The sequence below is a fragment of the Lissotriton vulgaris genome, chromosome 9 (genome assembly GCF_964263255.1).
Source record: "Lissotriton vulgaris chromosome 9, aLisVul1.2, whole genome shotgun sequence".
Classification (NCBI taxonomy): domain Eukaryota; kingdom Metazoa; phylum Chordata; class Amphibia; order Caudata; family Salamandridae; genus Lissotriton; species Lissotriton vulgaris.
The window spans coordinates 637,946,082-637,961,715 of NC_141697.1; the positions used below are offsets into that span (position 1 = coordinate 637,946,082).

At 39.8% G+C, this 15,634-nt stretch overlaps 1 protein-coding gene across 2 annotated transcripts in view; it reads left to right on the forward strand.

The window, feature by feature from the left end:
• Window positions 1-13,213, forward strand: part of LOC147692007 (transmembrane protein 272-like) — a 274,212-nt gene extending 260,999 nt beyond the window's left edge. For both annotated transcript variants that reach the window (XM_086938300.1, XM_086938299.1), the window contains exons 6-7: window positions 247-426; window positions 11,092-13,213. In XM_086938300.1, the coding sequence (XP_086794426.1) occupies window positions 247-426; window positions 11,092-11,276 (365 nt within the window). In that variant the 3' untranslated portion in view covers window positions 11,277-13,213. The remainder of the gene's footprint in view (window positions 1-246; window positions 427-11,091) is intronic.
• Window positions 13,214-15,634: the final 2,421 nt, after the last annotated feature.

Here is a 15,634-nt window from a genome sequence, read left to right on the forward strand (position 1 = left end):
CCCCCTCCTAATGGGGCCCTGAGTTCCTGGCTAATATTTCCGGCTAGACCAAATTTGGCTTTCTTGCCCACATTTCTTCTATGTGAGGCGTCTTTCGATCTTCTTTAACAAAGCCTTTTTTATACTTGTAAATAGACTAAACCTCAGTAGAAGGCAATATATAGTAGAAAAATATGATTTAAATGCTATGTGCCTTTAAATATATTAATGACACCTTTGACATATCTGTTGATTTTACATCCACAGGTGCTGTGTACATGGATCAGTGCACCATCCAGTCCTTCATACCTCTCTACCTCCTGGTCCAAGGAGTCATTTTTCTCATACTGGGAACCCTTTTAGCTGTTTTTTTGATGAAGCCAACAATGTTAATTTTAGCTGCTGTCATGATGTTGAACATCTTCTGGTTTTGCTGGTTCATATCAGGTAGCTTTCTTTTTTTATCTTTTGGGAGTTACAAGATAGGGGGCGTGGAGGGATGACAGTGACATATAATGCAAATGAAATGCAATTACCATAAATCGATACCCACAAGATGGCAGGCAAGAGAAAAGCATATCACTCGCAAGATGGTGGTTAAGCATGACATTCCACCCAAGAAAGAGTCAGACAAGAAAGGCTGCCACTCTGTAGGTAGCAAATGAGCACGAAATCTTATAAGGTGCCATGCAAGTGTAAAATACCACACAAAAGATGGCAGGTGAGTAAGGAACACCATTACCATTGTTTTAGAAAAGCACAACACACCATACAGTACATAGCAGGTAAAAAAATATGATAATGGTATTGACTATGTATAAATTGTTCGCCACAAACTGAATTGCCTCTTGACTCTTATCAAATGGTTTATGCCAGAAAAACATGTACCAAAACACTTTCTGACCTGAATATCTGGCCAGATGTATAGTGGAGTGGACTGGTGTAGAGTACATTGGCATTGAGTGTTGCAGGTGATCGTGGCATAGAGTGCAGCGGTATAGAATTCAGTAGTGTACAATGCAGCATCGTAGAATGTAGTGGTGTAGATTAGAGTGGTGCATAGAAGAGTGCAGTGCTGCAGAGTACAGTGGTATAGAATGCTGTGGTGTAGAGTACAGTGGTATAGAGTAGAGTGGCAGAGAGTGCACTGGTGTAGAGTAGTGCAGAGTTGAGGGGTGTGGATTCAGTGCAGTGGAATGATACTGAATGCAGTGGCGTAGAGTGCAGTGATGCAGAGTAGAGTAATGTTGAGTGCAGTGTCATAGAGGGTTCACTGATACAACACCGATGTCACAAATATCGAAGTAAAAAATATTGCTGAAAAAATATAAAGTACAAAAATCTTGACTAAAAAATATTGATGTAAAAATATAGATGTAAAAAATATCAATTTAAATATATATGTATACAATAAAATAATGTATATTAAATATTGATAATAATTTTAACAAAATAAAATACATTTAAGATACAAACTTTAACAAAATATAACAAATAAACTTCATTAAAAAAAGATAAACACATACACATAATATTTTACACATATATATATACTTTAAAACAATTAATAAACTTATTTTTAATTTATTTTAAAAGTCTAAAATTATACCAAAATAAAATACTTGTATATATATCAAAAAGGATCAAAATTACTATTCCAACTCTAATGAGTGCAATAGTAGGGTAACTGTTGGATAGTGGGGTGAGTAAATTTACTATTCCAACTTCCGTCAGTGCAACAGTAGGGAAAATGTTGGATACCGGAAAGGGAACGTTTACTATTCCCATTCCAGTGAGTGCAACAGTAGGGAAATTGTTGGATATTAGAAGGCTAAACATTACTATTCCCATTCCAGAGAGTGCAACAGTGGAAAAAATGTTGGATGATGGACGGGTGAAAATTACTATTCCCACTCCAATGAGTACAACAGTAGGGAAAGTGCTGGATAGCGTGGGGTAAAAATTACTATTCCCACTCTAGTGAGTGCAACAGTAGGGAAAGTGTTGGATAGTGGAGGGATTACATTTACTATTTCAACTGAGATGAGTGCAACAGTAGGGAAAGTGTTGGATAGTGGAGGGATTACATTTACTATTCCAACTAAGGTGAGTGCAACACTAGGGAAAGTGTTGGATAGAGGAGGGGTTAAAAATACTATTTCCACTCCAGTGAGTGCAACAGTAGGGAAAGTGTTGGATAGTGGAGGGGTAAAAATTACTATTCCCACTCCAGTAAGTGCGTAGGGTAAGTGTTGGATAGCTGAGGGGTCAAAATTAGTATTCCCACTCCAATGAGTACAACAGTAGGGAAAGTGTTGGATAGCGAAGGGGTAAAAATGACTATACACACTCCACGCAGTTCAAAAATAAAAACTAAATAAATAATTAAAAATCAAAACTAAAGTTATAAAAATAAATAAATAAATGTACACATATGTTAAAAACTGTATATTTAATATAAAGAAAACATTATAATGATACTTACATGTAACAAATACCTATAAATATTATATAAAATAAAATAAAAAATAAATTTCCCAAAAATAAATATTTCTAACTAGAGATTGTTTACAAACAAAAACATTAATTATTACATACATGTATTTACTTTATTTCCTACCCTTTAACAACACACAAATAACAAAACACTTTAAATTAAAAATATATATATATATATATATACTTCTATAATTAACATAATTAAGTATAAATTGACAAATATTATTAATTAAAAAACTACCCACACTTTAACCCTATAATCCCCACAACACAGGCGTAAATTAACTGTAAAATAATACATTACACAATTAAAACTTATTTCAAAATTAAAAACTCTTACTATTAAACAAATAATGATGAAGTAAAATGTATTTAATACCCACCCTTTACCCCTCTAAAAATAAAAACAACACACAAAAAATAAACAATGACCCGAAATAAATATCAAATAATTAACATTAATTATCAACTATATATCAATTAATTAAACAAAAATCACTTGCCACCCTTTACCCCTATAAACCCTAAAACACACACCTAAAATTAATTATACAATTACCATGATTAATTACCAATGAATTATTTATTATTAATAAACAAGCAATTATTAATTCATCAATAAAAAAATACTTCTCACCATTTACACCTATAAACACCAAAATGCGCACCTAAATTAATTACACAATTACCATAATTATTTACCAATTCATTATTTATATCAATTAACAACCAATTATTAATTAATAATACATTTATTTACACATTTAACACTATAACATCTCAATTAAATAACTATTATTAAATTAAAAATATTCATTCATTTAATATAACGAAATTACTTCCCACCCTATTCCCCTATAAACCCACAACTCGCTATGCAACTAAAAAACGCAAAATTTTTTTTTTTTAAAAATTAACAAATATATAAAAAATATAAACACTACTTATACAAAAAATACCTCACATACATTTAAAATATATACTAAAATATATAACTAATTAAAAAATAGATATTTTTAACAACTATATGTTTGAAAACTAGATTAAACACTTCAATATTTTTTAAATCGCTATTAGTTACCTTAAGTCGATATTCTTCACCATGATATTCTTGCTGTCGATATGTCTCAATCACAAGATTTCTGACTCAACATTTGTGCAACTCGATATTAAAAACTCAATATTCTGTCTGCGCACTGTCATAGAGTGCCATAGTGCAGAACAGAATGATGGATAGTTCAGTGATAGAGAGAGCATTGTTGCAGAGTAGAGTGTCGTAGAGAGCAGTGGTGTAGAGTGGGGTAGAGTATAGTGTTGCAGAGTAGAGCACAGTGAAGGAGTGCAATTGTGTGGAGTGCATTAGCTTAGAGTTTAGTAGCGTAGATTGCAGAGTAGAGTGGTGTAGAGTGCAGTGGCGTAGGGTGGAGTGGCACAGAGTGGAGTAGAGGAAAGTGATGTAGAGGGCAGTGGCATAGAGTAGATTGTTTCAGAGTAGAGTGAAGTGGCAAAGACTAAAGTGGTGCAGGGTAGAGTAGAGTGGCGTAGAGTAGAGTGGCATAGAGTGAATGGCATAGAGTAAAGTGATATAGGGTGCAGTCGTGCAGAGTGGATCAGAGTGGTGTACAGTAGATTGGCGTAGAGTGCAGGGGCATAGAGTTGAGCTTTACAGAGAAGAGTGCATTGGCATCAAGTGTATCAGCATAGAGTTCAGTGGTGTAGAGTTCAGTGTTGCAGAGTGGCATAGAGTGGAGTGGCTTAGAGTGGGGTTGTGCATAGTAGATAGGAATGGCCTAAACTGGAGTGGTGTTGAGTGCAGTGGCAAAGAGTGCAGTGGAGTAGAGTAGAGTGACGTAGAGTGTATTGGCATAGAGTAGAGTGGTGCAGAGTAGAGTAGAGAGGCATAGTGTGAAGTGGCGTGGAGTGCAGTGGCGCAAAGTGCAGTGGAATGGAGTGGTGCAGAATAGAGTGCAGTGGTGTGGAGTGGTGCAGAGTCGAGTGGACTACCATAAATTGAAGTTTCCATGGTGTGTTAGTGCACTGCCATTACAGACAACACATCTTCAATTAAAATGATAATTACATTTGCACAGACAGAGTTTTACTAATACAACTGTACAGCGCACAAATGACATTGTGTGGAAATGGCATCACCTAGTGCATTGATTTGTTTTCATCATATTAAAGTTTCCCACATACTTCAGAATAATTAAAAAAGGGATTCATTTGTATATTCCTAATTCTGATATATTCTGAAATATTTGCATAGGTCATTTAAATGTTGTTGTGTGCTATAAAAAAACCCTTGTTACCTCCAGTATCCAGCTAGATTGTCACAAAAATCCTCTCACTTTGTCTGATAAAGACAAGTAAACACCAAGCTCCCTCGGATGACAGAGCCTGATAATTGACTTACGTCCTTGAATGCACACCAAATATGACAAGAGCAAGATTCACATGCCTGTTTACAGAAAGGAGCACTTGTGGAAGAATACAAGGGGTGTTGGTGTGAAAAAGATTTGCTCTCTGGAAGGGACAAACTTACACTTGACAGCCTAAACTAAATAAAGCCAGCGAATACAAAACCAGAAAATGTGAGTTACAAACCACAAAACCAGTGATAAGAGAGGGGGGAATGCATTCCCATAGAAGCCTTCTGAATGTCCCTAAGATGTCTTAAGCAAACCAGACAGCTGCACTGTTTGGTAGGCTTCGACCTAAAAATGTAATTTGAAACAGTGTATTTAATTTGAAACAGTGTATTTTGGCATTGGGTGCTTTTCAACCAAGCTTTGAGCCTTTTACTCACAAGACTGAAGGATCTGTAACATGAATGATGAAACAATATGGTTACATTGTCTTATCTTCTTCATAGGACTTTAGGACTTTCTAAGACAAAAAGGTCACACTAGATCTTTGTGCCACTGAGTGAGCAAGTGAAGCATGTGAACCCACCCTTTAAAACTGGTCTTGGGGATGGGAGGTCGAATGGTATATTTTAAAATACATTAGCCAGCTATGATAGTAAAGAAAAGGTAAGGTTTTGTAGGCCTGTAATGTGTTGGGCCTTAAGATATTCTTTAAATGTCTCAGCACTACTAACTGCACCACAGACTTAATATACATGTACACCAAAAGAACATCTACCTGCTAAACAGATATATTTATTTGACCTAGTCTGAGTTAATATGTTAGAAACAAATAGCAGATATAGAAACAAATATTGTGATTGGTGAGATAGGCTTCAGATTAATGTGCCCAGAAGAATTTCTTTCTACAGGCCTGGTCACTTGCACTCTACTGTACACACACCAAACAATATACTTACCCTTTGACCTCATCTGATGAGTAAATAATAGGAGAGTTGGACAAGTTAGGAATGTGGTCAAGTGACCAAGATGAGGATGTTAGCATCCTGAGACCTCGTTTGAATTCCGCACCTGAACAAACTAAGTCATCCTGGAACAAACAAATTTGCTTCCTACTGGCAATGATTAGAAACAATTCAATTTGCAGTGTGTGTGTAATAAAACACAGTATTAAAAGTAAACAGCTAAGTATTAAAACAGTAACTTCTAGACACGAGCATGTACCAGAGGGAGGCAAGTAGAACATGTTAGTGAACGATATTGATTGATGCTTGTCTGTATGCGTTTGTTTCTTTAACAAATTCCTTTTTGGTTATTTGAGAATCACCCGATTACAAGATTAAGATGTGGCTTGTCCTTGTGTCATTTAAAACTTTGGTATAGAATGTCCCATGCTACCATGTCATACAAGGTGGTTCATATTTGGTCAAGAAATGTATTTTCCTCAAATTGAAGTAAAAAAAATTGGAGAGTATATTTTATTATTTATGACTATGACTGGGGCGATATTGTTTACGATGAATACGCTACAACGTATTCCATTACAACACAGTCATTCCATTACAACACAGTCATTACAACGACTGTGTTGTTACAACGCAAACCATTACATTGCAAGTTGTTCCAACGACTTGCTGTGGGGGGCAGAAGGTGTTGGATTTACAATCCAACACCTTCCCTTCTGTTGCACAAACTGGAGTCGGAATAGTAAATTATACTATTCCTAAGTCCAGCGCGCCCCATACAGCAAATCATTGTAACGACTTGTGATGTAATTGTTTGCATTTTAACAATGCGGTCGCTGTAACGACCGCGTTGTAATGGAATGCATTGAAGCACATTTGTTGTAAAGAGATATATTCAAAAGCCGGCCCAGCAGACCCTACAACGGGCCCAGAAACCATAAAATGTGACCCACACACTGATTCGTTAGACCAACTCATCGAGCACCGCCGGATTGCCCCATAGGCCAGTCCAACCCTGGACTGCATGTATACAAGAATCACAATCAACAGTATGTTTGAGGCATCCCAGAAGCAGCGTTGACACGTATAGCACGTCTTCAGTACTAATTTGAGAACTTGTACTGCTAAGTGCTACTAATGACGTACACTACTCCCTCCGCAGAGACATGGCCAATCACTGTTCCAATTGAAAAAGACTTGTCTCCACAACTGAGATGCTTTCATGGACGCAAGGCACTAGAATCTGTCCCTGTCCTCAAAAACCCTGAAAGAGAATGATGTCACAAGCCCCAGATAGAAGTTAAATAAAGGTACTGTAACATTGCTCCCCAAAAGTAGGGAAAAGGTGCATTAGACTGGGGAACTAGTGATTATTTGATTGCGACCACAAGTGACCAGAGGTCACAGCACTTTAGTTGAACAGAAATAACACAACCACTCTAGCCAGGCTAAAGGTGGCAACTCATGCTATGGCCACTTCAATATTATAAAAGTACATACTCTTTTGTGGCAAGCACAGTACCCATTACTAATCTGCCAGCCAGTCAGGGAATAACACACATCAAACTCAGGACTCGGAATACCGTCTTTACATCTCTGACTCTCATCTAGCCACACCACTGCCTCATGTTCTAGGCCAGGGTTTTCCAAAGTCAGGCCTTAAAGGCCGAATCCATGCCAAATGTTTAAGATAACTACATTTATCTAAATGGGATATGCTAGAAATCTGGCATGGATCTAGCCCTCTTTGGAGAACCCTGTTAGGCTCTTAGAGGCAATCAGCCACTATTTCTCCTTCTTGACAGAGTCAGCTGGAGTGGGCTTTAACCAGATCTGGTCAAACATGAAGCAACCCCACATGGAGAAACTGTACAGAGGGAGCCATGTTTGGGGCCCTCTTGCTGGGATTAACTTTCAACTCAACCTTGTTTGCTAACACTTCAACCTTATAAGAGCCATCTAAGAAGACAGGTGTGAACACAATACATACAATGGGAACCCATGCCTAATAGTGTGTCACACTCAGGCAAGTAGGGAGGTAATATATCATGCCTATGCAAAACGTGTCCAGCTCACTTGCTCTCTCTGCATGTCCTCAGCTGCTGGTGTAAATTCACCAGAACTGGAGGAGTCCTTCACCCCAAGAACTAATTAAGATAATTATTTTCAGCGCTTTCAGCTCTTGGGGGAAAGACACTTGGCTTCATCCCCCATTAGTGTGTTACTGTGGGCAGCTTCCTGACGCATACCTGTACTGCACTCTCACACCAGTCACACATTTTAGTTACTCAAACAAACACACCAATCACAGCACAGTTGAGTTTTACTGTGGTATAGTTCATTTCTGCCAATGGATTCCTTCTTATAAAAACTGACATTCATGGGGTTTATGGTGAGCCTTAACCAACTGCCTGTCCTAAATATATTCTGCTCACAAGATGGTGGTGAAGTGTTCAGCAGAACACATTGCTTCTTACTATCACTTGCCCACACATATGCCCACTCATCAATACCTTAATAGAGTGGGGACTGGGGGAATGTAGTCAATTCATGGGAAATTTAGACTGATTAGAGCTGCCAGGGTTAACGCAATGAATCAGATAAAAAAAACAGAGGATATCAAGGAATATATGTGCAACACTAGTTGTGAGCATGTTATGGTCTCGATAGAAAGTGGAGTGGTACAGCAAGACAGACAGAAAACAGCTGTAGTCAAACTCAATAATAGGATATGTAGAGAGGGGGTTGATAGATTTGGGTCTGTCAACCTCATTACAGTGGATGAGAAGTTCCTAGAAAGGTTTTGTGGAATATTCTAAAGTTATCGAAAAGCTATTCACAATTAAAGGCATGGTTGGTCTTTTGGGGTTGGGGAGAGAGAAAGTTGTGTTAACATGTGACTAATTAATTAGAACATTTAAGAGCTCTACTTAGATCTCATCAAAGCCTCTGTCACTGTTCCATTCATAGGGCTCACCATTTGACTAGGATTTGAAGGTGGAAAACGGTATTATTAATTAGCTAGGCGAGGAGGCACAAAATATATTGGTGAATGGAAATGAGAGATCCCTCTGAGCTGTTGGGTGCCCTAGGGGGATGTATGACATCACAACGCATGCTTTTACATCACATGCTTTTACATCGCAAGTTTTACAACTTATGACTTTACAGCGCATAGTGTTGAGGGGTGCTGGATAGTGAATAGTTTAATTTACTATTCCAACTCCAGTCCCCGTGGATAGTAGGGAAGGTGTTGGATAGTAAATTAAATCTATTCCCTATCCTAGAGCGCCCCCCAGCGCAATGCGTTGTAATGGTTTGCGTTGTAAAAGTTGCGATGTAAAAGCACTGCGTGGTAAAAGTTGCGTTGTAAAGGATGTTTCCCGCCCTAGGGACCAGTTCTATGGCAGATCATTTCCAAAAGTAAATCCAGCTATGGCTTTGCTTTGCATTCTGGTATTTATTTTCATAATGGGATTGATAAATAGGACTACAAGTACCAGAATATACATAGTAACTAGACCGATGAGCCACTCATGCATGAAAACTGAAAAGTTGAGAATGTTTGGGTTATCTTAGTCACGTCAATAATTGCAGACAGTGTGAAAAAGCAGCACAGGGATCCAGGGGAATGTTGTGGTTAACAGGGAAAGGTTTATCCAGGAAAAATAAGGATATACTACACAATTCTAAATGTCATTGTTGAGGTCTCACTAGTCGTATCAGAAACTGTTTTGGAGGACTCTTCTCCAGAACTGCAGATACAATATCGAGTAGAGGTATCAAGACCGTGCAAGGTTAAAATCTCACAAATCTCTAAATCTATATAGTCACAAAGAAATGATGTGGGGCAGAAGGCCGAATAAGTATAATCACCTCAAAGGTGAAGCTACAGTGGAGAAAGATAGGTTAGCCACCTCTACTTTGGTTCTCCATCATGGAATATTTATTATCAATAATGAACTCTATGTTTTCCCCAATGTGTGGGATCCTAGAATCCCACGTAAAGGCACAGAATTTATAGGGACCTATCATTATGGTACATTTACATTTGTAGATTTACTCAGATGTAATTTACTCTTATACTGTGTAATAACTATATAACGTTTGCCTATTCCCTATTTCTAAGTATAAAGTTAGCTCAAAGTGCAGACATTTCTTGTACCCACCTCATGAAAACCAGGGAGTGGAGCCAATATTCAACATAAAAAAAAGATATAAATTTAACATTTAAATGATAATGAAAAATAATGTAATACATTTTTTAAACTTCAAACCGATAAAGAAAATGTTACAGGGCTATTTTCTTAAAAGCGTATTACAAAAATGTATTTACATATATTTAGTTAAGTTTTAATGATTTATTTAAAGATTTATTTGAAAAATTCCACTTACAGAAATGTTTTTATTTAAATTTTATATTTATTAAAGATTCCAAAAGTTATGCATCAAATTAATTTGTATTAAATAATTTTTGTAAACAAAATATTTAGCTACGTTTATTTTTAAAAAGTCTATTAAAATAATAACACCATTTCTTAATTATATATAACAATGTACCATTAAAGAAATGTAAATATTGGTTAAAAGTAAAAAAAGGTTAATTTATTTTAACATTATTTCAATTGGGATTTTATGTTAAGGGCTTGGCTACCTCCATTATTTTCGATGGAAAGGTATTGAAGTTCTAGTGGTTGGCCATCTGCGGTGTTGGACTTACTCCAAATCTAAGCTGGAGTACATTTAAAATTGTTTTGGGATGTTTTTGGCTTTAGTAGTTTTAGAAGTGCAGTTTATAAATAGCAATGGACTTTCTCTTTTGTGGCTGGGTGTCAGTCTCTCCCTAGTCTCCTCCTTAATTCTTTCCATTTTCCAGCCATTGCCACCGTTCCTCTCACATTTACTACTGAAACGTAGGCTAACTTGAGGGAAGACCTCCACAGTTGAGGCAGATAGTTCTGTGTGGAAAAAAATTGACGAGGCGGAGACAGGTCTCCTCATGTAGGTTTGTGAATAGCATTTTCTAGTACCTCAGTCATGCTATTGTAGTACTACTAAACATACTACAAAATACAGTTTGTGAGCTGGCCCCCTAGTGTTTCTTAAATTTATGACTATATCCATGATAAAGAAATAGGATTACAAGTAAGTTATTTTCCTCTACAACAAGAAAATGCGGTATGACTTGTAAGGGGGAAACATTGCTTGAACTTAATATGTAGAAATGAGAAGAAATTGAATCACCATCTCCTTGACGTTTTTCTCCTGCTTCGTTTTTTCAGGAAGTGTCTGGGTCTTCCAACGCTACACGACCTACCCTGGGCAGTGCCACCGGACCCTTTACCTGTTTGCTTTCTGGACGCTTATCACCCATTTCATCGGCTGTGCCATTGTCCTCTCTGGCGTCTTGGTCTACTGCTGCTACTTCTGCATGCTACTGCTTGCCTGCCATGCTGTGAATGGGTAGATGTCTCAAGACAGTCACCTGGAGACCTGAGCCATAAGCACTATAGACCTGTATGTGCCCTTGGGGATTAGTGGGGGGGCTCCTAGCTCCTCACTCTGTCCCCTTTGTGTTCACTGTTCTCTCTCCAGTGATCCAGGAATGAGAGATCTGACCTGGCCATGCATCCAGCCAGAGCTTGAGTGGATAGTGTGATACAGAAGGTTGTTACTCAGGGGGTTCATCTATTGATGAGAGAGGCTGTCCCATTTGTAAGCCAGCAAGCGATGGATACCAAAGGGCCACAAGAGCCAGGCATTCACTGGTACAGAAGACAGAATCTCATGTGTGTTGTTTTTGCATGTTTGTCTGCGTACCTTTTTTAAATGTAATGTAATGAAAAAAACACAATTTTGCAAAAGAAAAGTATTGACGATGGCTGAAGGACCTCTGAAAAGTGTTGCCCAAATAGCTAAATGACGTAAGCCAGATCCTAAAACAGGAGCCTGGTCCTTAAATTATTCAAAATGAGATCTTAGCTGTGATGTGAAAAGTTGGAGACCATAGCGTGGAGGGCTCAGTTTCTAGTTGAATGGGGTTGTCTGCAGCAATTCTGAGTAGAGAAAAACAAAAATATAAAGTACGGAGAAATAGCCAGCAAAAGGTCCCTGGCAAGTCCTCCTTGTACCTACAGGCTCAAAATTTTAGGAATGGTTACCTATGTATGTCTCTCACAGTCTTAGAGTATTCGAGGGAGAGCCAACATTCTTTGCTACTTCACAATTCATAATGACCAACCTCTACTTCCTTGATAAGTGAGGTCAGAGAATCTCCACACAGAATGTAACTCTGAATATCCTTTACACCTGAACAGAACAGCCACTTGTATCTTTTCTGAACCGGAGTTACATGTTTCATGTCTTTACTGATACCTACATATACCACACGTGTCAAAATTTACAATGTGGTAAAGATGTTCCCTCTTGCGAATCATCCAGCCTAACACTAAGCACCACAAAATTATTTGTGCTCAAATTGAAGGCCAGTTTTACTCTGTGATTACCTCCTCACATTCCACACTCTAGAACCAGCTCCAGGCTTCTGTTAATGAAAGTCTCTGCCTCTGTGGGAGTAAACTGAAGACTCTTCTCTTCTTACCACCAACCAATGGTTTCTGGAGAGAAGAGAGCTAGGGGCAGATTTATGTTGCCTGACGCATCTCTGCATATCAGCAGAGATGCGCCAGGAAAGATACAATGCGGCGCACCATGGCGCAGGAATAAACAGATGCGTGTCGCATCTAGGGCGTGAAGTTGGCACAGTGCTGAAGTTGTGTTGCGTGCGGCATGCAACTCCAGCACTATTCCAACTTGCCCTATCTCTAACGTGGTGCGTCAAGCCTTACGCCTGCTTCAAGCAGGCGCGGGGTTTTGACACAACAGCGTTAGGAAAGTGACTCAATGAAATCTTGTAGATTTCACTGAGTCACTTTTCTGGGGAGTTTCTGTGACGGAACGCCCCCCCCCTGCGTGGAAACCCCCGCATGAAACCTGAAGCAGGTTTCATGTGGCGCAGGGCCTTACACCGTGACGCATCGCCATAGATGCGTCACGATGTAAGTATGTCGAAACATGGCGCAGGGTTTACGTGCTGCTGCGTCACAGAAGTGCCGCAACGGCGGCGCAAAAGTGCCGCAAGTCCAACATAAATCTGCCCCCTAGTGTTTAGCCCCTTGAAGTCACCCTATTTCCCAGAATGTCCTGGGATTACCGGCTTCCAAAAGAAGCAAACCCATCTCCCTCGACTTATCCGACGTACTTCAGTGAATCATTGCAAAAAATGTATTGTTAATGTTCTGATCATACTGTCAAGTTTGTTCACGCCCTAACAGGTTTGCTGCTTTCGATAAAATATGTAAATAAATGTGAATAAATATTTTCTCATCAATTTATAAAGGATGGAAAGTGCATCTGCGCACCAACTTTTTTCAGACAATTGAAGAAAAATATAATTTTTTCTAAAATATGTGTCAGAAATGGGGATCTCTTGGCAGTGGTTTGCACCCTATCTAAGTAGGAACCCTTCCTTCTAGTCAGGATAAGGAAGTTACACAGCTCGCTAACCTCTTCTCACCTCCTTGGTAGCTTGGCATGAGCAGACAGGCTTATCTCAGAGGCAGTGTGTAAAGCATTGGCAGAAAACATACAGTAACACAGTGAAAACACTGCAAATTGACACCACACTAGTTTAGAAAAATAAAGTATCTTTATCTAAACCAAACAAGACCGAAACAACAAACATCCAACTTACAAAACTTAAAATATGACTTTTAAAAGGTTTCAAGCAATTCTGTCCATAGAAAACTATGGATGTGTGATTTTTACACTAAGTACCTCAAATGTTTCAAAATCCACAAGGCAAAACACCCACAGAGAAGGAAAGCATTGGAAAACGCAGTGATGCGTCAGTTCTTGAGTCCGTGGGGAGGTGATGCAACAGTTCTGCTGCATGTAGGAGAAATGATGCATCAAATCCAGACTGTAGGGGGAAGTGATGTGTCAATTCCAAGACAGTTCTGGTCTGTGGGTGCTGCTTTGGGAAAAATTAGTGCACAGGCATGATGCGTGCAAAACAGACACAATACCAATTTCTTCAGCTGCAGTCCCACAATGCGTCAATTCTTTCAGCTGCACAGTCTGGCCTCCAACGGAGTTGGTGTGGTGATTCCGTATTTTGAAGATCTGTGCAATGGACCCGGTGTGCCACGGATTTTTGAGCCGCTGACAAGCGCTGCATCGATTCTTCGGCTGCATGGCGGTGGTGTGGGGAAATCCTTCCCGCACCACGGTGCTGCGTCAGAAAAACAGGCGCTGAAGAGAGTGTCAGGAATCAAGAACCAGGCGCCCAAGAGTCCACAGGAGTGAAGAGAAATCCCCTTAACCTCTAAAAAACAACCACAGGATTGATGTGTAACATGCACTCCTATGGGCTGTTCTCTAAAAGTATGGGGGAAAATTCCAAGGAGTGTCCACCACTCTCCCCATACGTGGGGTGGAATCACAGGAGGGAAATAGGTCTGTCTGGTCACAAGACGCTGCAAGGAAACAATATGAGGATACCAATACACTTTGCTATACAAGTTACCCAGAAATACATTGACATGTGATTAGCATTGCATTACACTTACCCCAGGTATGTCCCGGAATGTCCTTGAAGAGAGATGTGGGAAATATACTGGACTCGGGAAGGCAGGAGTCCTGAGGCACTGGGAGGGGCTACTCAATATCGCACTCACACGACATACAACCATACAGACCAAAAAGAAACTGCCAAAGAACTAATAAGGGGTTTAACATAGGGATTTGAGGAGCAATCGCCGGCTCTTCTGGGCCAGCAAAGAGCGGAGCATCTACTCTCTCAAGAGAGGCAAACCCCGGCCCGGGACCAAGCGCCAGGCGGAGCAACACTCTCTCAATCAGGGATTAGGAAATTATAGGGGAAAGTCGACTCCTCGTGCCGTTCACAAGAGGTGCGTTCAGGCTCAGCACACCAAATGCGAGGAAAAAAAACTTCGGCTACCAAGCCAAGACGTGCACCGAGCGGTGCGGTACTGCTCAGCACACCAAATGCGGGGAAAACAAACTTCGGCTTCCAAGCCGAGACGTGCACCGAGCGGTGCGGTAACAAAAAGGAACCGGCTTTCCGTGTGAGCCGGGGGCGTGCAATGAGGTAGGCGGGGAAGTCCGCGCTGGGAAAAGTATCTCTGCAATCTCCCAAAAGCAATCTTCGGAGAGTGGAGGATTCAGGCTGGAACAAGAAAACGAGCGACACGCTAGTGGTAATGGCATTTGCAACAAGCAGGAACAGGAAATGGGGCGTGGTCACGGCAGTAAGCCAAGCGTCGGCTTACAGGTAGAGCGTCCCTTTACGTGATTCAGGGACCGTCTCTAAAGAGCATACTCTGTGTACTCTATGGGGGAATGTGGTAAAAGAGACATGGGGTTTGCTTCTAACCACATGTCAATGTCGAACCCTCGTTGCTATCCTCAAACCCCTAACAGTACCCCTCCCCAAAGGCCTATTCAGAGGTCGAGGTTTAGTGGGATGCAGATTGTGAAATTGTCGTATTAGTCTAGCAGCGTGGACGTGCTCAGCTGGTTCTCAGGATCTATCCTCAGGGGGATAGCCTACCCAATCCACCAGATATTGTAGTTTACCCCTGACTCTACGGGAGTTCAAGATTTTCTGGACTTCATATTCTTCTTCTCCCTGAATTGTTAGTGGAGGGGGAGGTGTGTCTGGGTTTAAAGGTGGTATGTATTTTTTAAGCAGTGAGCAATGAAAAACGGGGTGTATCTTGGTTTGTGGTGGTAACTGTAGTT